This window comes from Osmerus mordax, chromosome 13 (genome assembly GCF_038355195.1).
Source record: "Osmerus mordax isolate fOsmMor3 chromosome 13, fOsmMor3.pri, whole genome shotgun sequence".
NCBI classification, from domain to species: Eukaryota; Metazoa; Chordata; class Actinopteri; order Osmeriformes; family Osmeridae; genus Osmerus; species Osmerus mordax.
The window spans coordinates 9,451,890-9,474,281 of record NC_090062.1 but is presented as its reverse complement, the minus strand read 5'-3'; the positions used below and the strand labels follow the sequence as shown (position 1 = coordinate 9,474,281).

General features: G+C 42.0%; 1 protein-coding gene across 2 annotated transcripts in view; it reads left to right on the top strand.

Annotated features, from left to right (window-relative positions):
* map2k5 (mitogen-activated protein kinase kinase 5) overlaps nucleotides 1-22,392 on the top strand; it is a 44,812-nt gene that overhangs the window by 11,003 nt on the left and 11,417 nt on the right. For both annotated transcript variants that reach the window (XM_067248776.1, XM_067248777.1), the window contains exons 6-19: nucleotides 258-322; nucleotides 453-501; nucleotides 2,147-2,211; nucleotides 6,605-6,644; nucleotides 7,540-7,608; nucleotides 7,998-8,079; nucleotides 8,800-8,861; nucleotides 9,862-9,910; nucleotides 10,030-10,103; nucleotides 11,271-11,321; nucleotides 11,515-11,586; nucleotides 12,956-12,985; nucleotides 18,770-18,796; nucleotides 19,175-19,207. In XM_067248776.1, coding sequence (XP_067104877.1) covers nucleotides 258-322; nucleotides 453-501; nucleotides 2,147-2,211; nucleotides 6,605-6,644; nucleotides 7,540-7,608; nucleotides 7,998-8,079; nucleotides 8,800-8,861; nucleotides 9,862-9,910; nucleotides 10,030-10,103; nucleotides 11,271-11,321; nucleotides 11,515-11,586; nucleotides 12,956-12,985; nucleotides 18,770-18,796; nucleotides 19,175-19,207 — 768 coding nt within the window. The remainder of the gene's footprint in view (nucleotides 1-257; nucleotides 323-452; nucleotides 502-2,146; nucleotides 2,212-6,604; nucleotides 6,645-7,539; nucleotides 7,609-7,997; nucleotides 8,080-8,799; nucleotides 8,862-9,861; nucleotides 9,911-10,029; nucleotides 10,104-11,270; nucleotides 11,322-11,514; nucleotides 11,587-12,955; nucleotides 12,986-18,769; nucleotides 18,797-19,174; nucleotides 19,208-22,392) is intronic.

Below are 22,392 nucleotides of genomic sequence, written 5' to 3'. Positions count from 1 at the left end.
CCCTCTGTTGCACTGTATCAGTATTTTGTTCTGTCCCCCTATTCCTTTCACTCTCTCCACTCCTCCTCCACTCTTTCTTTCTCTATCTCTGCCTCTTTCTGTTCCTCTTGGTCTTTCACAAAAGTCAATTAACCCCCAGGCTGATCCGGGAGCAAAAACCTGTGTTCCATCCTGTACACTGTGTTCATTAGCGAGAAGGGCGCTCTTCTGTGTGTCTCTTAGCATTGACGGCCTGTCTCCTTTCTGGTTGGCTGCAGGTAAACACCAGGCCCAACCCAGCCAACAACTCTGGGGCGGCCGTCGAAACAATGCCTAACAATAGGTGAGAAGACCGCAATAACGAGACTACCCTTCCCAGGGCTGGGAACTTTTTTTTTGACTTTGTAAATATGTTTCTGTGAAATTGCAAGGTTTTTGAAATTATATTAATTTCCCATTTTCATATTTCCAAGCTTAAAGAAGTCATCAGCAGAGCTGAAGAAGATCCTGACGAATGGACAGGTACTCTATTTGTCTTATTTCGGAGATGTATGTGAAGTAGTTAATGATTCATATTTATAATACATAAAACGTAGTAGATTCTCGTCCAGTGAACTGCACAAGTACCTGCCCAGAGTCCCGTGTCCTAGGACAAAGTAGTTGTCCCCACTGGCCACTGTTCCTCCAGGGTTCACCCTGTGAAGCTCGTTAGCTCCTATTGACCAGGACGTGGCATGTCCTCACTAGTGAGTGGTTTCTCATTGATTTTCTGCTTGTTTCCCCATCCATACGACCATCCTGGCTGAGATCTTTATCTCCTCTGAGTGGATGGATATTCATAGTTTAAGTGAGCTGTCTCCCAGATTACAGAGAATATATAGAAGCAGACAGACACAATAGCAGTGACATACTGGATACCTTCACGTTATCACACATACTCATAATGCCAGGCTTATGTGCTCACACACATACAAAGTGTTGTAGACACATTAAAGCCAGCCACTTCCACAATGTCACCTGTAAATGTAAATGTAACACTTCCAACTAATAGAGCAAATTGTCATCCTCTTCCCCATTTTCCTTCCACCCCCATCCCCTCTCCACCCCAGCTTTCCTTCCACTACTCCACCCTGTTCAACCATCAATGAAGGGAGGGTGGCAGTGTAGCCACAATCTCTCCCTTCACCCTGTCAGGTCCAAAATAACCCTAACAGCCACACATTGACTTTGTATCAGCTGAAGAACAAAGCAAGTACCTGCCCACACAGTCTGTCGACATTCCTTTATCCAGAAGCTAGCTAGCCAGTTAGCCTCTAACCCCTAACACCCAACCACCATAGCAAATCTATACAGGTGATGGGATATACATATGTATCCAATAGCTGTCCCAATTTGGAAGAGTTTCATGAAGGGGGTTATTGATCAAGTGTCTAATGTGTTAAGACGTGTGTCTATATTAAGTCTTTTATGTTTCTCTTGTCTGTATTGCTTGGACAATAGTTTATGCTGATCTGACTTGTGAGGGTTTATAAATGAATATGTTTTGACTAAAATAGAAGATGTTGTATTTGCTCTGACCCAATGAAGGATAAGGTGGATTAGTGCTACCGGTATGTTGTTGAAGTCAACTTAAACAAAAAAAACATGGACACATGGTTATAGATGATTGAGAGTCAGAAAGAGAGACTCACTCATACACCATCAATGTGACCTGAGGAAGCCCCCCTCCCATCCGGGTCCAGGCTATATTACCCCCATCTGACAGCTTCAGAATGGAAGGGAACGACGACAGCAAACAGATCGCCAGTAAACTTTCCATTCTTCCTCCCTCCCCACTGTCCTCCAACAGCCTTTGTCCTTTATAAATTGGACAGCAAATGTTGTATTGATCTACTCCCCCCCCCCCCTACCCCCCCTTCTGTCTTGCAATACCTCTGCGGCCTTTCTGTTGCTGAACTTGGGGTGACCTGAACGCCTGCCTTCTTGTTTATGGCCTCCAGTAACATTTGGCTCTCCTACTTTCTCCCTCCCCTAACCCACTATACTTTGTCTCTTTCTGTCTCCCCCATTTATCTCTCCCTAGACTTTGCCATCTTCCACTTGATACCTCTATTCTCTCAGGGTTTAACCATATCATGTTAACGTGTGTGGGTGTGTGTGTGTTCAGATAAATGCCCAAGACATCCAGTACCAGGAGCAGCTTGGCCAGGGGAATGGAGGCACAGTGTACAAGTGAGTGTCCGTTGTCTCTCTTTATGTGTTAGCCTTGGCCAGGACGCTTTGCAGATGCAGTGAAATTAAAACTTGTTTTTAAAATGCCTGCAGGTATCCAATACATGGTTAAGGGTGATGCTGAGTGATGGCTTCATGTATCGGTATCTGTGCCTGATAATGACCATTTTGTGTTTTTATCCCTGAGATGCTATGTTTTTGTTACCTTAGACTAGGAAACATACTTTTTTTCCTCTCTCTTTTTTAATCCATCAGAGTACCCCTCCACTTGCTTTTTTGTTGATCCATTTTTACAATCCCAACACCTGTATGGGATATCGATTTGAATAGTGAGCTGTGAAAGTGATTGCGTACATTTGCTTTATTGACGTTACCTGACTCCACACACACTGGCACGAATGCAAGACTTGATTCACTCTGTATGGGTAAACGGATGTATTAATCTATTACATGTACACCAACATTGTGACAAGCATGGTGCTTTGGTCTCCATGTAATACATTGCCCCCCCACCCTAACTGTCTTTGTTTCTTCCATCTACTACTTTTGAAATATTTTATTGAGATTGAAGTATTGATCACTTCTCACTCTAACCTTGACTTGACTGAGTGGTTTGTCTGCCCGTCACCTCTCCTAGAGCTGACGGTAAATCTCTGAGGGAGCAAATCCACTTTTCATTCTTTTTTTTTTCTTTATGGCTTTTACCGCTTTATCACGTCGAGGTAGTTTCATTAACGACCTTCCTCAGTTGGTGGTATAAGCAACCAACTATCCACTCAGCTCTGGAAAAATGTTTCCGCTGGATTGAGGAAGGCCGATATTGCAAGCGCAACAACTTCTCTGTCAATTGAGCTCAGCAGAAGATCCATACTCTTCTGCACTGGGATATGTGATGTCAGGAGAAAAGAGGCGAAAGAAAAAACAGCTGATTAAATTTTTCTTCCTGTTCAATTGTTCATGTATTATTTAAATACACAGGGAGGGAATAATTGTTGCATACATTAACTGTTCCACTTGGTTGGGTGCCATTTTCATATTAAGCGTTTGAATTTATTTTTGGGTCGAACTAAGCTGCATTAGGAATACCGTTTGTTACAACTTATTAACCACTTACAGTCAATTACCATTTGTGTACTAATGTTACAGTTGAACACAGTGTCCACTGCCCAATCCACTTAAGTGATCTACAAGATTCCGGGTCAGGGCCCATCTGAGACCTGAGCAACCAATGAGCTCACAGACCGTCACTTGTTTTTATGTTTTTAAGAGTCTTGACATTCCTGCAGCACTTGGAGGCCAAGGCTAAAGCACAGAGCTGCTCATCCAATCAGTTCATAAGTTTAGGGAAGAGATGGGGAAGTGCAGGCAGGCCAGTGTGCCTGGCTCGAGGACACCTCAACATTGACACTGACCCAAAAGGATAACTGCACAAGACGTATATATTGCTGTCTGTACTCGACTCACTGGTAGCGTGTTATGAAAACATGTGGTACGGTATAATATTAGTATTTGTAGGGTTTTGGTGTATATTTTTAAAACAACTTGACCCATAACCCTGAGTTTGGTGGGTTCAGAACCCAGTGGACCTGCTGTCTGATGTTAACCCTAGTTTGCATGTTTGTCCCCTTGTTCTTACAATGTTGTAGCCTTGCTTGTGTTTGAAACCCCAAGTTAACATGACCATAGACTGACAACAAAGTCAAGGCACATACAGATGTATTAACATCTAAAACACAAGTTCATGTCCTTAGAGGAAAACAAGCCATGTCATGAGCCACTCTCGCAATACATACGTATATATTTGTTTTCATTTTTACCCCCATGCGTCCTTTATCACCTCTAGTCTAAATACTTTTTTGCTAATGTCAAATATTAGACATGCAGAGTTGTTTATTTATTTAGTGTTTATACATGCTTCACTCCCAAAGCATAAGGTGCCTGGGGTATTACTTTAAATTGCTTTCTTTAAAAAAGTAATTCAGTTGGATTCTCTATTGGCCATTGGGTATTTTGTTGCAGTGTCATTATATTTCAAGGTATGAAGTGTTGATAACCCGTTGACATACAAAAGCCCTTAGACATGCATACCCTACATACATTATGTATTCAGATACACAAACACACAATGATGTACACCTGCATCACCTATATGCACCACACACATGTTCTCAAAGTCATCCCTTTTCTGTACCTCCTCCTGTTTATGGACCATAATGAAATATTTATCCAACTGGATCACAGGGATCCTCATAAGAAGACAAGTCTCATTTTTTCCCTTTCCTCTTATTTTCCTCCCCCAATTTGACTTATATGAGGCTTATCTGGTGTAAATGGCACTAGCAAAGGCTGCCCACCTTTTAACCTCTCACACCATTTATGACCCACAACCATTTAAACGCAATTGGATGTTGCCAACACCTCGGCTATCCAGTGTGTCCTGTTGACCCCATGAGCCATATGTTCTGGACATTGTTCTTTATTACACTCTAGCTACTGGTCCCTGTCCCTCCCCGAGACGCTAAGCTCTCCACCAGTATGGCTGCCCATAAATAACCAGCACAGGGACAGTCAGCCGTTCCCTGCTTGATGAATCTGTCGCAATTACAACAAGCACATTTACATGCAGTGACATCCACTTAAACACCAGCGGTCTCTTTTTAAATCCCCAGCCCATTTTCTCTATAGATTTTTCTCTCCATTGATTGGATGCGGAAAGCTGATATATTTCTGTCAGAGGGTTTTCTGTTACAAGGGTCTTTGCCGTGGGCTATAAAGCGGGGCTTCAAATGTGCAAGCTATTTAGAAGTTGATCACTTTGAGGACTATTTAATGACTATTTAACTTTGCTTCTGTGATCCCCTTTTTTTCTTCTCCAATCTTATTCAGCTCTTCAATTAACTTTTCTTGCCAAGTGATCTTATGCAACTGAAACAACTAACAAAAATGCACATTCACTTTTGTGTTTTCCACTTTTCTTTGGGGTCTTTGTTGACAGTATGATACTCTTTATAACTTAAGAAGCAGGCCAGTTAGCATGTGTTTGGCAGGTGACTCAGAGGGGCCATCTCCGTGGCACTGTAAACCAAGCCTTCAGCCCTGATCGGGGGCTACGCTAGATTCAACCCCATGGACACTTTGTAAATGCACAGAGAGGGCCTATGAATACTGCATGACAAAGCTTTTGTTACCCCTGGAGCTGGAGTGTAAATAAGATCCAGGCAATGGGGCACGTTTACTGGGGTCATGTCAGGGGGAAGTGAAGGGGCGTGGTTGCTTGTAGGGTAACCTTGCCCCTGACACAAGCCTGTCAGTATAACTCATAAATGTGTGTGTGTGTTGGGGGCAGGGTGGGAGGGTGCCTGAGGGGGCAGGATGGGATAGGGGGTCAAGGATGTTATTTTGAGTGTGCACCTTAAAACTATGGGTCACCCCATCTCACAGGCTTAATAAGGACACAGGCCTTAATAATTGTACAGCTCTTCACTTTGAATGATGGGGTTTGGCTCCAAGCAGTCATGTATTTTTAATGACACATGCTTACCTGCAATTGAGGTTGTCTTGAAGGAATTCTTATTTTTTGTTATGAAAAAACTAGAATGTGACTTGAGCCTAATTTCAAGTCAGAGCATTTCAAGTATTTAAACAAAGGAACATATTTAACGAGACTTGCATTTAAGTGCTGACATTGGTTTTGAACCAAGTGTTTCGTTAAAGACTAAACCAAGACGGTGCGTGCAGAAATGATACGTTGTGCCAGGCGAGCATGAATGTTTTCCGGGTAGTTACCAGACGAGACACTAACAGGTGGTTGTTAATTAAAGGACTGGGCCAGTTTAAAGGTGTCTGGCTAGGAGTGCAACCCCCCCCCCCCCCCCCCCCAATCTAAGATGCATTAATCACACCCTGGTCTGGTGTGCTCTCTGAAAGGACCTGCTGACAGGTGAGATCCTAGACATCCTGATTACCCTCTGGACGGTAGTGCACACACCACTGTTGTTGACGTACAGTGCTCACGATCCCGCCCCATCCCCGACCTCTTGCCGGCTGTTGGGGAAGAATAGGGATTGGATGTTGAGAGGTCGGGACATTGTTGCCGGCGCTGTAAGCCGACCCATGTGGCCCGTAACTAGAGCCGCCGACTAGCATTAAGGAGTTTCATAATTAAATAATTGTGCCCAATCCATTCGACGTTCGTTTACCTGCAACCTGAGAGCTGTCTGGGAGACAGCGTCTGTCCTGCACTAATCAATTGGTGTTGGGTTTTGACCTTTGAGAACTCTTCAGACTCAGCTTGGTAAATAATGTTAGAATGTAATTATGTGCATTTGGAGAATCTTTCTGTTGTCTATTATTGGTTGTTTGATCTGTATGATGTTATTTGTCTCTTTGACAGAGCCTACCACCTTCTTGGAAAAAGGGTTTTGGCAGTCAAGGTGAGAACCTTTTTTCTTTTCTTTCTCAGACCAAGCATCTTCACCTGGGATCCTTGGTCTTCACTGGGCTCCATCCAGGCTCCCTATCTAACTCCTCAACTTTTTCACCCTCATTGTTAATTGTCTTTCATTGTATCTCTCTTCTTCAATCAATTCATTTAGTGAGTTTCTGAGTCTTGTGTCCTGGAATAGTAAAATGCATGAACCTTCAAACAATTTTGTTGCGGTATGCCAGCGGCCAGCGAAGCAAATTCCCCAATGCTAGCATGCTAACTGCAGTTGCTATGCTCAGGAGTGAGATTATATAAGAGTCCTTGGCATCTGTATCAAATGCACCCCTACTGTACCCACAGACAAAATGGTTCAATTAACCCTGTTGCTTTTAAATTCCTTTTCCCATAAGTTAATTGAAGTAAAATGACTGCTAGAATTCTATTAAAAACAAGCACTCCCTCTCTTAATACTTGACGTTGATCGTTTCAATTACAGTGGTCTAGGTCCTAAATGGAAAATAAGACTCTTTCAGCATTTTACTTTCGTTTACAACGAACCAACAGAGATAAAATATAAACAATGGAATGTCTATTTACCTAGAGTTGTTCTGCTGACTATTTTGTCCTAGACTTGGTAGTAATTAGGAGGAGATGGCTATTTCACTTGAGTCTTGAACTTTGAAGTGCATCTAGGTACAGTGAGACTGAATGGGCTTGAAGAGGGTGTGTTCTTCATTAGTTCACAAGTGCTTCCTTAATAGCTAAGAGGCTAAGGCGAGAGAGTTATAATGGAGTGTTCTGGGTTCTTTTAATAGCTTTTTTTGTCCGAGGTGTATGTGTTTGTGTTCACTTCCTGCAAGTATAGAAAGTCTGTGTGTTCTAGAACGTCTGTGTCATCCTAGGTCATTCCACTGGACATCACAGTAGAGTTGCAGAAACAGATCATGTCGGAGTTGGAGATTCTCTACAAGGTCAGTTTGTTTTTTCTCTCCCTTTAAACTCTCACTTGTCCTTTATCAACACAACAATATTTATTTGAAGAAATATAGCTGAATATTTAGTTGAAAGTCTAATGAAGTAGTTGTGGTGCACACACACGCATACATAACACAAACTCACACTAGAGCACACACACAGTTGTTAGGCAGTTACACACTGTCTTGACTGTCCCCCACAAAATGCATGTGGTCCCTCTCCTTTCCCTGCCTGAGGTATACTTGTAAACTTAACAAGTAAACCGATATGTGAACATGTACAAACAGGGCTACTACTACTGACACAATTGGTTAACAACTTAACATAAACAATCAAAATAAATATTTTTCTATTTCCAACTTTATTTTTTTTCTCTGTCTGACAGTGTGATTCCCCCTACATCATAACCTTCTACAGTGCCTTCTTCCTGGAAAACAGGATATCCATATGCACAGAGTTTATGGATGGTGAGTCTTTGCTCTATGGCCTTATCAGTGACAAAGGATGGTGGCTTGTATGGGACATTAACTCATACAGCCGTAGTAAGCCTCAGGGAACTCACCGCCTTGTAGCCATTTCCACATCCACAGAGTGAGGGAGCGTTTTAGCACTGTCTACTGGTTAGCGTGCATGCTTGCTAAAAGCTACAAGGGTGTGATAAACGGGTGTGTGTATGTGTGTTTATGTTGGTGTGAAAGAGAGTGCATGCGTGAGAGAGGGAGTGTGTGTGTGTGTGTGTGTGTGTGTGAGAGAGAGTGTGTGTTTGCTTGAGATTGGGCGTGTATGTGTGAGAGAGTGTATGTGAGTGCGTGTTTGTGTGTGTGCGCAGGGATTCACCATGCCCAGTACATTGGTCATCTTGTCAGTATGCTCCATCAAACCTCTCAACAGGCTCACACCGTTGGCTGAGACCTTTTCACACGTCCATCAAATCCCCCCTGAGTCTTTCCTGTGGTATGCATGCTGTACTGTGTGCCTACACAGGTTGCCTTTAGGACTACAAGTCATTCCATCCATGCTGGGGTTAGAAAATGGCTGGATGAATTTGTAATTGAATAAATGCCCATATTTTCTGTGCTGGTGCTCATTCAAAGACATAGACAGATGAATGAATGCTTGCAATGTGGGCCCATGCAGGTCATGTATTCAAAATGAATGAAAGTCTTTAATACACTGGCTGTGTTCAGGTGGTTCTCTGGACGTGTACCGGAGGATTCCAGAGCAGGTCCTGGGGAGGATCGCTGTGGCGGTGAGTCAGTCACAAACCACCAGGCAACTGTCATTTTTTGCATTGTGATCTGTCATTTTGTTTGATATTGACTGATGTCACTAGCTTGCCTTAATCTGTCCACCTGGCTATGCCTCAAAAATACATTGCTGCTTGTATTATGCCATGACATGTACTTATTCTATGAGCAATCTGAACAAGCACACCCATAAGGCTAACCCCTGAACCATGCATTGAATGCAAACATTTACAATGAAAAATAAAGAACAAACATGTTTAAGCGGGGTAATTTGTTGGGTGCCAAACTGCAGGTATGAATCAAGTAATTAGCCTCTCTTAGGGATCACAGAGAAAAGCTGGATAGATAAAAAAATCTTTATATTTTTGTCATCTTCTCACTCTTTCTTTCTCTTACTCTGATCAAGTGTCTCATACTTTGATTGAGGGTCTCAAAAAACAGAATTTTCGACCCCCATTACCCTCTCTTAATCCCCCTTCTCTTCTTCGCTCCTCCTCCTCCTCCCGCTTGCCCCGTAATCAAACACTGACAGCTATTTAGTCAGCGTTAGTTGTAATTTGCAGCTCTCCTCTCCGCTACTGTCACACTTGTTAATTATCGCAGGGAGAGGTGTCTGGGGAAAGAGTGGCCCCTAAGCCAAGCTACGCCAGGAGTTCTAGAGCGGTGTCTTCTGCTCCCACACAGAACATTTGATCTGGCCTAGATTTCTCATGAAACTGCAGACTGATGATTACCCTTGAGCACTTTCTGGAAGTGTAGAGTAGGGGGAAAATGCACGCCGTTTGACAAGTTGATGTGGTTTCATTTGTAAAAAAATTACGTGCCCATGATGTTTAAAATTACTTTTAAACTGAAACTATCGACCCATTTCCCGTTCAGCATCTGAATGTTGTAGATAATACACAATTGTAGCACTACTGCTGTTTAAGGTAGGTATATTTGGTAGGAATTTGGGGATGAAATTAAGAGAAATGTAATTTTGTAATCCCATTTTTATTTCAGGTCGTTAAAGGTTTGACATATTTGTGGAGCTTGAAGATACTTCACAGAGGTGAGGAAGGTTTAGATGAACTTGCGATGGGAGGGGGAATGCCCGAGGAAGAGACATCGTTCACTCTTGCACCGTGGCGTGCTGAGGCAGCACTTCTTACTCCCATTTTGTCTCCGCAGACGTCAAACCCTCAAATATGTTAGTGAACACCCAAGGACAAGTGAAGCTCTGTGACTTTGGCGTCAGTACCCAGGTATTGTGTGTGTGTGTGTGTGTGCTCGTGGATGCATTTAGCTTATCCATCCGTGCGTACGTCAGCATGTGTGGTTGTGCTTACTCATTTAGTGTGTGAATGACTTGTCCATGACAAGGATGTGTTGTTTTTGCGTGTGAAGATAGTCAACCTGCCAATCTCTAAACAGTAGTTCTAGTTTTCACCAGAACCCCCTCCCCCAGAGACAATGTCTCACATTAACTTAGCTCCAAGGTCTCATTTTTCCTCTGCTGATGCTGCTGCTGCAAAATGCACTTGTTATAATTACTACTTGAGCACAGAATGCTTCATTGATATGCATTTGATGGATGTGGCGGGCACACGACACATGACACAATAGCCAGGCCCACTGTGTGTGTGCTGTGGGAGTTGGAGTATGCGCATGTAATGTCATCACTAGGGACGGCCCTTTAACCTTCCTCAAAAGAGCCCACTCCTCCCCCCTCTGACGGGGGGGATGCCTGCTTATATACACACACAGTAAAACAGGCACCATTGTGTCACCCCAAGCCCTGGTTTTAATTAATTTTCAACCTCCCCATCCTTGGAGATGAAAGCCCATGTTGACCCCTGTGTATGAATGGCAGTGTTGACCCTTCCCTCTGACACACTCACACACACTTACACAGTGGTTCTCCAGAGGAGGTCAGAAGGTGAGGTTCTCCTTTGCTCATGTAGGAGCTTTCCATATATATATATATATATATGGAAAGCTCCTTATACAATATACAATATACATTTAGGGGCCACAAGGGAATACACACTCATTATTCCTGTCACTGATAACATCTGCCATTGTGCCCTCTGTCTCTCTCTCACACACACACACACACACACTCTGATGCCCACTTGCACTGTCCCTGTTCCAGTCCCTGATGAACAGAGCCTAAAATAACACTTGTGACATTTGAATACATTTGGGTATGTAAGTCAAGGAAGCGTACTCAAGAGGAGCGTTTGCCGTTAGACAAAGGCTGAAGAGCTCACTCGCAAAGCCATTTGTTTCAACTGTAGAAAATTATAATGTAGTTCTATGGTTGTGAAGTCAGTCAGAACATGAAGTCAAACAGTGGTTACAGAGGTTGACAAAGAACATTTTTGTTTTTATAGCTCACACTAATTAATCTCTAAATCTTTTCCTTTTAGTTGGTAAACTCCATCGCCAAAACATACGTTGGGACAAATGCCTATATGGCTGTAAGTATTCACGTAATCTTGTTAAAATGTGTTCTAGTACCGTCAATTATAGGTTCAGTATTTCAGTCTATACTCTTGACAATATCTCAAGACAATATACTTTTCCCTGAGCAAATCAAAACAGTACAGTCGTATTAGATTACTAACTGCGCCAACTAATACCTGTAATACCAATATTTTTTTTGCTACACAGCCTGAAAGGATATCAGGGGAGCAGTATGGCATTCATTCAGATGTGTGGAGTGTGGGCATCTCATTCATGGAGGTATGTTATTTTGCTTGTACAGGGCCACATTCAATACATTTTCGTCCCTTCAGGGGAACATTTCCTTGTACTAGAAGGTTCACTATATATGCATTCCCGGTGCATAGCAGACTGTTGATGCTGGCTTGTCCAAGCCCCAGAATTCTGTCCAGGATCATTTTGAGACGTTGCAATTTTATTTAAAATTGAATTTGACCCTTTGTAAATTGGTGTGTGTGTGTGTGTGTGTGCGTGCGTGTGTGCGTGCGTGTGTGCGTGCGTGCGCGTGTGCGTGTGCTTGCACATGTGTGTAACTATCTCCAAGTCGGCATGGACTTTGATTGAGAACAACACAGACAAGCTATGTTATCGAATAACATTTTTATTTCACTATTAGATGCCTGCTTTGTTGCCCCCATTGACACCCCTATTGATTCTGTTACTGTCCAGACCCCCACAACCGCCTCTACAATTGTGACACATGGTTTAGCCCCCTTGCCTCAGTCATAGCAGTCGATGTCGAAAATGGACACTATTTGGACCCTGAACAGATGGTTCAATGCAAGGAAAAAAGGCACGTCACAATTTTCAAAGTGATCCTTGATACCTTTTCCCTTCCATCTGTTGAAGTAAGCATGAGCCAAATGTAACTTAATTTGGATTCATCTTTAATCCCACAGTTGACCTAATAACCTTCACAGGTTTAAAATGTGTTGTTTTGTGACTTCCTAATAACCTGATGGAAATGGTAATGCAAACCTGACTGAGATGAAAGATGCCACACTGGCATAGCCCATGGGAGTTGACAGATGTGACAAGGTGCTCCATCCTATCTCCTTTCCTGTTTCCCTTTGCTTAGCCAGTTTGTGGCACAGGCAATGTGTGTGTGCGTATGTCTGTGTGTGGGGTAGAGGCTCGGGGGTTATTAACTAATAGCTGCTGTTCTTTGAGAGGGTTTGTTTTTAGCGGGGGGGCATTAAGCCCTTCTTCAAGACTGTGATCTTGCTAATTGTGCACATGCCTGAGCCGGAGCTATCACCCTTTAGATTAATCAACCCATGTCACCCACACGCACACGTCCACCTACCCCTTTGGCTTTAAATTGTGAGGACATGGGTTAATCATTACAAAGGCATTGTCTACAAAGTCCCTTAAAAAAGCCAAATGCTAATATTGGTATATTCCTGTGTGTATAAATAATGCTATGGAACATTTATTGCAGACATAAAACATGCCATGAAAGGTTATTTCAGGTCCGATATCAAATCACCACATAACAGCTTTATACTGAGAAGTGTGAATGCTTTGCAAATAGTCTGCTGATTAAAATGTCTATCCATAAACGTGTTGCAAACTTTCTGTAACCTTGTTCTTTTCTGTCTTCCCCCAGTTGGCTCTCGGCACGTTCCCTTATCCACAGGCAAGTCCATTTACAGATTTTCATTTAGTAATTTTTCCACTGTAACATTACCATTGCAGAAAAAAATACATGTTAGAGTGTGAAATAGCATGACCTTCAGATAGGACAAGGTCCATTTTATACATCCCCACCCCCTTCCCCACCATCTTCCAGACGGGGATATGTCTTCTCTTACATTTCTCTTGTTTAACTACATGGCAACAGTTGAGTCTTACCTTGTGCTTCCATATCACTGTTCACCTCGCCTCCGCTCATCCATTACCCTCCTTAAAGTATTTCCTCAATCCCTCTCAAATGTAATTGCTGACCACAGAAGTGGACTTTTGAATCCCATCAGCTGTTTAATTAGGGCTCTGAAAAAGGATTTAAACAGCTAATCCCTCTTAACATTCTGAACTTGGTTACATTATTTGACTCCCTGCCCATATGCCTGCCATCTATGAAATGTATTCTGGGCCTTGGCTCAAATGGAGTGAATTTTCCTTTAAAGAACATTCAACCCAAAAATATAAATTGGTGCATGTAAATTGAGGGAGTGTTTCACCTTGAATCAATGGAACAAAATGTGATAATTCTATAGAAGTTGGTTCTTTCTTAAGGGACCTACTGTCTATTCCATCTGATGCAATATGTAGGCATTGAGAATTTGAAAGACCATGGTCGCAAACAAAAGATTTATTAAATGCCTCTAAAATAATTCATAATTAATGTCAAGTTCACATGTGTACACACACACACGTCAAGGATTAAAGGAGTCCAATGGGTCAGACACAGTGTTCTCTGTCCAGGGCTCACATTATTGTCCGTTTTGTTTCATTATGCTAATTGACCCACCAGGCATGCTGTGAACCAATCTAATGAACGTTAGTCAAGGCTACCCACAGTGACTCAGAGGGAGTGTCATACACTCAAGGAAGATTAGGGACAACGCACAGCTACTGAATGGAATGATGTCAAAGAAAAAGGGTTGAAAACAAAGTGAATGGTTTCAGGTGCATACCATGAAAGTATTTAACAATCAGAGGGATCTTAAAAAAAAATATATAGCTAAAGACAGAATTTTAAAGATGTTTATAGATACCGTTTAAACTCCATTGGTGTATGTATAAATACAAAAATATTGTTGTTAATTACTGGTCCGGAAGACAAACACAAACTAAAAATATTGTGTTTTATTGTGCTGTCACAATGTACTTAGCCTTATTGTGTAGGCAAGCTATTGTACAATTCTATTAGTATTATGTTGCATTTGACAATAATAAAAAAAAGCAGAACGTTTTGTGCGGAGCGCTGAAGTTGTCAGAGCAGCCACCTTTTAGCTGCTAGCTGCCGCTCCCCATAGAAAAGAGACAGAGGTCTGAAAAATAGCGTATTGTGACCTTGGCCTTAGGCTTTAGTTATGTTCGGTTAGGGTCGACCAATGTGGAGTCTCTGCAATGACAACAAAGTCAGTTTTCTTTGAGGGTGTGAACCAGAAAGGTTTTTATTAGTGCATAAGAATGTTCATATTACTGTGCTGCACATCTTTGTACTGTAAATTGTTTTTTTATTGCATTATGTAGGTACGATTAAAGCGATGAATTATAAATCCAATAATTGTCCCCCAGTATTATACAGGTAAACCAGAATAGCATTAATACATTTGCCTAAATATCCACAGATATGAAGTGGGCTAGAGGAACTTTATTTTGTGCTCCTTGCAAATAGAGCCACGGGCGTTGTGGTGGAGCGTTTAATGTTTTCACACCCCATTAATTTATTACTTCTTTTCTCTCTTTAATATATGTATATGCAGAGGGAGTGTCATACACTCAAGGAAGATTAGGGACAACGCACAGCTACTGAATGGAATGATGTCAAAGAAAAAGGGTTGAAAACAAAGTGAATGGTTTCAGGTGCATACCATGAAAGTATTTAACAATCAGAAGGGATCTTAAAAAAATATATATAGTTCGAGTATAGTATACACTTCGAGACCCACCCTGTTTTCTAGATAACAAAAGTCATTCATTTATACAGGCACTAGTTATTACAATAGTTAAAATAAAACAGAGAAAGTGAGCAAGTGGCACAGAAGAAAGTAGAGAGTAAAGGAGTTTGTGTGAGACAGTGAGTAGCAGTTAAAAAAAAGTTTTTTCTGTGCCACCTGCTCACTTTCTCGGCTTCCACACTCCCATTCACTCAGTCCCCCATCCTTGTCTTGGCCGTCATACAAATTCCGCTTTACACGTTCTATTCTTCCCCTATCTCTTAATGTCTCTGAACCCCTCTCACCAGCCCCTCACAAGTTGCAGTACTCAGAGAAAGCAAGGGAGCACAAAAAAAATGGAACGAGAGTGAGAAAGAGAAGAAAAGGACCTCCTGCTGCCACAACCCTCCTCATCCCGTTGTTAATTTTCCCCGCTCCATATGGCGTCGTAGACAGTTCACCTGCAGGCTGTAGCAGAGACGCGCCACTGTGCTCCGGCTTCAGCTAGCCAGGCGCAGCCGGCAGACGTCCTCAGGCCCAGGCTGTCATTTACACAGACGCTTCACACAGCTGTGCAGAGCGCCACATACATACATACACACTAACTCTTTACTGTATAGAAACAGTGGTAGCAAGGTATTGTAAAGGCACTGGGTATGGAAGTGAATTGGATGTACTTCACTTTGGAAGGGGCTGTTGCATTTGTGGGACTCCGCTTGTCACCCTTTCCATTGTGAAGTCTGAGAATGCTGTCTGTGTATGTGCTTGCCTACAGGCATACGTTTGGGGCATTTCGTTCTGCCAAGGGGTCACCTCCCTGAATGTGTCCTTGTATGATCTTATGTGTGCGGATTTGTGTATTTACGATGCAATACAACTAGGGGAGGGGCATCGGATGAACGCAAACACACACACCACACACTCACAGAAGCATTTTCATCCTGTGTTTGTCATTGATTAGAGACGGTCTCTTTATTTCCCCTTCACCCCATGTTGCGATTCATTTGCATTCTTTGTCAGGAGTTAATGGAGTTCCCTTCACGGCTCGCTCTGAAAATCTTTGAAGACACCAGACTTGATGTAATGTGTATACAGCCGCCGGCACATTGCCCCCCTGATTGATTCATTTGCCGTCTCTTTCTTTTCTTTTTTTAGTATTTTTTGTATTCCGGCTATTTTGTTTTGCTTTCATTTTCTTACTTAAATTGTGCATTTTATTTTATAGACGAAAACAAAATATTGACGTTAGTTCAAACATATTTGAGCAGTGTGTGTGATCATTTTAACGTGGTACACTTGTTCTATCTCAACATCTATAAGTATAGGTAAAGGCACAGGGTTATTCGATTTTTGCATAACATGCTGCCATTTTCAAAAAGTGTGAAATTGAATGTTGTGTGCAGATTTGTAACTTACTGGTACATTTTTCCAATCGCTGAGAATGTTGCCACAAATGGTTAAAATCCTTAAAGCATTTGGTTAGTGTCTGTAGTACGGTCTGGAGACAGGAATCTGTGTGTCTGTGGCTCTATCATCTTGAGAACTTGGTCTCTGCAAAAGTAGGCTGAACATTTGACAGGTGTATTGCTCAGGACCCAAGGATGCGTTGTGTGAAGTTATTTCGAAGTTATTGTGTTGTTTTGCGAGAATTAAATATAAACACGTTAGCTGCTATGTTGAGCTGCTCTTAGCGATGGAGCCATGGATCCCTCCAATACGATATCCTTCCATGCAGCCGAATACACTTCTAGACCCACCCTGTTTTCCAGATAACAAAAGTCATTCATTTATACAGGCACTAGTTATTACAATAGTTAAAATAGCAGTTGACTATATGAGTAGTAGTTGTTGTAGAATTAGTTTGAGAGAATGCTTTTAAATCACAGGTTCCAACTCTTCTTTATATTCAAATGTTTTTGTGTTGAGAGAAAAAGGGTATATGTCTTGAACTGGAGTGTTTTGGGAAATGCAGGCCAAACTGCACTTGTTATCTCCACAGTGATTGAAAGGTATTGCTCTTGCCATCACTCAAAAGGTACCTTCCCTGCTGTGTGGCAACACATGCTTTGATCACATGAGAATCGGTTTAATAAGAGGATCGAGCAACTTTGAGGGAATCCGACAAAAATGTCTGTTCCCTCTATCTTTCTGCATCACTGATCACTCAGAAGTGTTTATTGGGTTGCCTCTAAAGAAGACGGAAATCACAGTTTGACTCCTTTTGAATCTTTATCTTGATTGTTGTCTTGCAAATGTGGCACACGACAATTTGAAAAGAACTCACTTTGCTTTGTCAACCATGGTCAATCTGTATCCTCCTGAGTCCGCTTTCTAAAGTAATAGTCTCATTAGGTCGTGATCACCATATTAAACGTAAGCTATACTCAGGAGCAAGAGACTTGGGCATCGTGATATATCAATTGGGTGATCTGCCTGCAAGCGTTCAAGGGTGCCGTTGAATGGAGAACTATTCGGATTTCTGAAGCCTCAGCAAGTTTATGCTGGCCAAATGACCGTTTGCAAAAGAAACACACTCGGAATACACTCATATGTTTTGTCTTCCACTGTCCAATATTTAATTCCCTCTTGAAGCTGCATACATTTTTTTGTTTAAATCTTTATCTCCCTGAAGTTTACTAATAGTCCAATAGTTTTTCAGTTGCATCTAATGTTATCTAAATCAGATGTACTGGCTTTGGAGGTGATGAAAGAGTCTCTTGATATTTACAGTGAGAGCCAATTGAGCAAATTAATCAATGAGGGCTCTAATTCATTGTCAACTAGCCTAGACAAAATGTGCAGCACGTTTACTGAATAATAATCAGATACTAAGTCCTACTAGAAGACCTTGAATCTTCCATTCTGTAAAATAAAAAAGCAGCTGTTGTGTGTAGAAAGTAAAGCTCAAAGTTTGTATGTTTTGCTTTGTTTTGTTTGGCCAATGCTGATCATTTAAGGGAATGTTAACTACTTGCCCCTGAAGTATTAGTTTACAAAAGTCTAGCCTTGAGGACATGCACTTGAATGCACTATACCTTTGATAACTTCCTTGACTCAAAAGTTAACAATGTTATAATACTCAGTGGTAAGGTATATATAGATTTATATTGTATGTAATGTAAGTATGGCTGCACAGCATTGCGATCTTCTTTAAAATACTGTTGGTGTCCCATTACAAAGAGCCTGTGTTACTACAAGAGATACATTAAGATTTTCCACGAAAAGGCTTTTTGGTGACGCCAAAAACGTCTACCTGTAGATAAAGAGCTATATAAATGCTCAAATAACTGTTAAATTACTATACTCCAACCCTCACCCTAATGAGTTGTTGCACATCAGCAGATATGCTGCTGACATTCATTAATAGTTGTTAATAGTTTGAGCATTTACACATAATCTGCAGGGGACTATCCAATTAAAGGTTTATGAGGTCTTTGAAGTGTAAAGCGTTCATATATCCTTCTTAGCACCATACCTGTGAAAGAAACCAAGAAATATTAAGACTCATTTTTCACAAAATCTGTCCATTCCGGTTAAAAAACACTCTTTGTTCATCTTTCCTCTCCTCCCTGCATCTTTACAAAGCCTTTAGGTAACAGAGGGGGAAGATCCAGGAACATCAGCGCTGTGGTCATCAAATGAAACCTGTTAACATCTCTGTATTTTCATTATGTAAATGGTGTTCCCACGCAATGCCTGCAAATTGCCACCAAGGATGCAATTATTTTCTCCCAGTGATCATAATGTGCTGTAAAAAGTCATCTTTTGTTTATTCATGACACGCTAATTACATATTGCCTTCTCTCACTTTGCAGATACAGAAGAACCAAGGATCTTTTATGGTAAGATGTTATGAAGTCAATAGGAATGGAATGGACAGATAAATTGTAAATCTAAAGAAACACCAGTAACGTCCTCATCCCCTCCAGTCTTCTTTTATTCTCAATTAGCTGCCGGTTTTGGAAAACCTGCCCTCTCATTGCACTTGGGGACAGAATGATACTGGAGACTTTAACTGCCTTTATTGCATTAGATGCTATAACAGAATAATAGAAACATCTGGTTGCCTATATCTCTGTCTAATCACACTGTCTTTGATTAATATAAACAGATAAAATGAGAACTTTTTATTGTGTGCATCATTCTAGTGTACTACCTTGTAGATGTGGCATATAGGCTAATGCTCTCTATCTCTCTCCCCAACCCTCGCTTCATTCTAGCCACTCCAGTTACTGCAATGCATCGTTGATGAGGTGAGTCTTTGTCTTATGTGCCTTCGCTCCTAAAGTCGCTCCTAATGGTCCGGAAAGCGTATATTTTGTTTCCTAATGAAGCACGCTGCTCAGGCGGCTTAGCTCCTGCTCGTTCAACCCTCCTCTCTCTCCACCACACAACCGCCCCAGGCAGTTCCACACGCACCAACACACATTACTGTACACATACATACGCACACCATAGCTGCCTATATGTTGTGTAGTCAAAGGCTACAACTATATGTAACATTCTGCCTCACTACCCCCCCCCCCTCACACACACACACACATGAATTTGATTGTAGCTCTGAGGTGAGTGTCTGTTGCTCTGTGTATAGTGTGCTCGTACCTTGTAGTCAGTCTGCAGATGTCTGAGAGTTGGTCAAGGGTAAAACTTAGAAAGTGAAATGTGTTATGAATTGACTGTTCACATAGAAACCTGGCATTTCACGTATAGTTATGTTTTTATTAAGTAAGTGTGTTTGTAGATACATTACACACTCACTCACGCACACACACAAGGATAATGTACCGTGACCGGTCTGCACTGCCAAACGTACCAGGCTGTCCAATTTGTAGCATTAACCTTGGCCTCTGACTCTCATCAAGAGACACCCACAAAACCTCCACATACCTCCTTCCACACACATACACACGCACAGATACGCTTTTCTGCATTCCAACTGCAGGTATTATTATTGTGAGTGACATTGCTTTGCATGGGGCCAGCAATGTTAAAAAATGTTTATCATGGCAAGAAAGGCATTGTAAAATCATTGTGTTCTGTAGCCTTTTGTACATATTTACATTTGGCATGAAGCTAGCCCACCTTGTCATCAAGCTAGATCTTTTGGAGGGGAAATGTAGCGTTAGGATTTGACAGACATGCTGTTAGGGAATTATCACATTCTAAACCGATTATTTTCGTTGATATTTTGCTGCACAGCTGTGGGTGTTGTAAGTCTGGGCCCTTTTAGCTTGTACTAACTGTTTACAGACTCAGTCATGTAGGTTTCCACTGTATCAACAAGCAGCAACCCTTATCCAAGCTTTCCTATGCCTTTCCTAAGCCACCTTAAAGATGTGCTGACACATGCTGAAAACAGAACAGCAAAAAAATACCACCTGTGTCCAGCATACCCCTGACCCCCTAACCCAGGTCTATCCCATCCCAGCCCTACCAGACATTAAACATACCGCCATCACGCTTTTTTTCTCCTGTCGTATAGATTGGGCCGTAATTAATAATTAAACGCTGGCAGTTGTAATAGGTTGACCCAGGTTGGCCCGCCCATTAGTCAAGGGGGACGGAAGCATCACTCAAACTATTTTCTCCCCGCTGCCCTTCGTGGTGCAGGAGAACTCTCTCTGGTGAGTGCCTACCCGCGGCTCACTGGCGTCAGGTGAGGCAGCCGGGTGAATCCACTGAATATTAGAAGTCTCGAGGGGGCATTCACATGAGACTCACATTCTTTTTTGCACAGACCAGTCCATTGTTTGGATGGATTCAATTGATTGATGGATTAATGAAAATGCATTTCAGCTACTTTGAAAGTCTGTGCCCCACCCTGTGGGATTTGCAATTGCTTTCTTTTTTTCGGAGAATATGTATGAAAGTCTTATTTTCAAACGATCTCTGAGATCCATCATGAGGATTAGATAAAATAAGTAATGGTTAATTACATTTATGCCCACGTCTACGCCAATGGGCTTAGCTGTACCATTTAGACATGGAAGAGAGTACAAGTTATACAAGATAACCTTTTATCTAACCAAGATCCAGTCAGAAGGCTATCATTAGTTGGATCCTAGACCTTGTGTGTGTGCCTGTATTATTGGGTGCATCCATGTGTGCGCATGCATGTGATCCGTAAGTGGATTATTAATATTAGTGGAGCTGGAAGTGTTTTTCTGCATGTGTGCATGCGCACACACACTGGCGCATTGACATTGGATTGCTATAATAAATAAGTGAAAAGTGGGGCTCAGGTGAGATGGTGAATAAATGGTGTGTATGAATGCATCTTTGTGTGTGTGCATCATTTCTACCTAACCAGTTTACTGGGTTCGCTTTTGTCCCTCCTCCATCCCTCCTCTCTCAATCTCTCTCTCTCTCAATATCTCTCAATCTCTCTATTCCTCTTCTACAATAATATTTCACCTCTAGCAGATGTACAGATGGGGACATTTGGCTTTGATTTGCTGTACGCCAAATCTTGAATCTGGTAGCCATGGGAGACATTTTCCACTAACATATGTAACAATGAACGAAGCAATTTGAATCATGAATTTGGATCTGAAACGAGCCAAGCCTTAGATCCCTCCCCTTCATGCTTCCACTGTCCAGTCTCACGGTCTTCCTCTCCTCTACTTGCTGAACAAGGCCCTCCTCTAATAAGAAGCCTGCTTTCATTTCCTAGCCTGTAATTACTAATCAAATTTTACCTGATAATTGCTTTATGCCAATGACATGTATATTTACTGCTCTTAGTGTGTATGGGGGTGTGTGTGCGTGTGTGTGTTGGAGTGGGGGGTAGGGTAATTACGGTCAAAGGTATAAAGCAGCCCGGTCAACGCTTTAATCATCACACTCACCTCAGCCTCAGACGCTCCGTCTACATCAAAGCCCCAGCTTTCCTCTCAGCTTGAGCCATGAATAGATGCATGAGCGTGCGCTCTATGTGAAGGGGTGCATGTCTGTATGTGTATATGCAAGTCTTTGTCTGCATTTCACATGTGGGCGCAAACAATATTACAGTAGCATGTTCGTCCGTCCCCCCCATCCTTCATTTTAAACAGTATGTTTCTTTCTCTCTGTGTGTGTGTGTATGTGTCAGTCACACAGCACAGCTCAGCGTGTGGAAATTGCTTGGTGCTCTCCCTCTAAACGGCATGTACACTGAGGCGTGTAGCCCGCGGTGCTGGAGGGCCTGTGTGTGTGTATATATATATATGTGTGTGTGTATGCATGTGTGTTTCTAATGATATATTGCTCATCCAAGCAGTGGCAGCACTTTGGAAGCACAGAAAGATTAGGGGAAGCCATTCCTTTGTTAATTTAAATAGGTGCATGTATCATACTTAGCAAGGGCACTGCGATCAGGTTGTGAAAGGAAAAGTTGCCCAGAGGTGTTTTTTGATAGAACAGGGACCCAAATGTAAAGAGGTGCTATCCCCTCCACCCT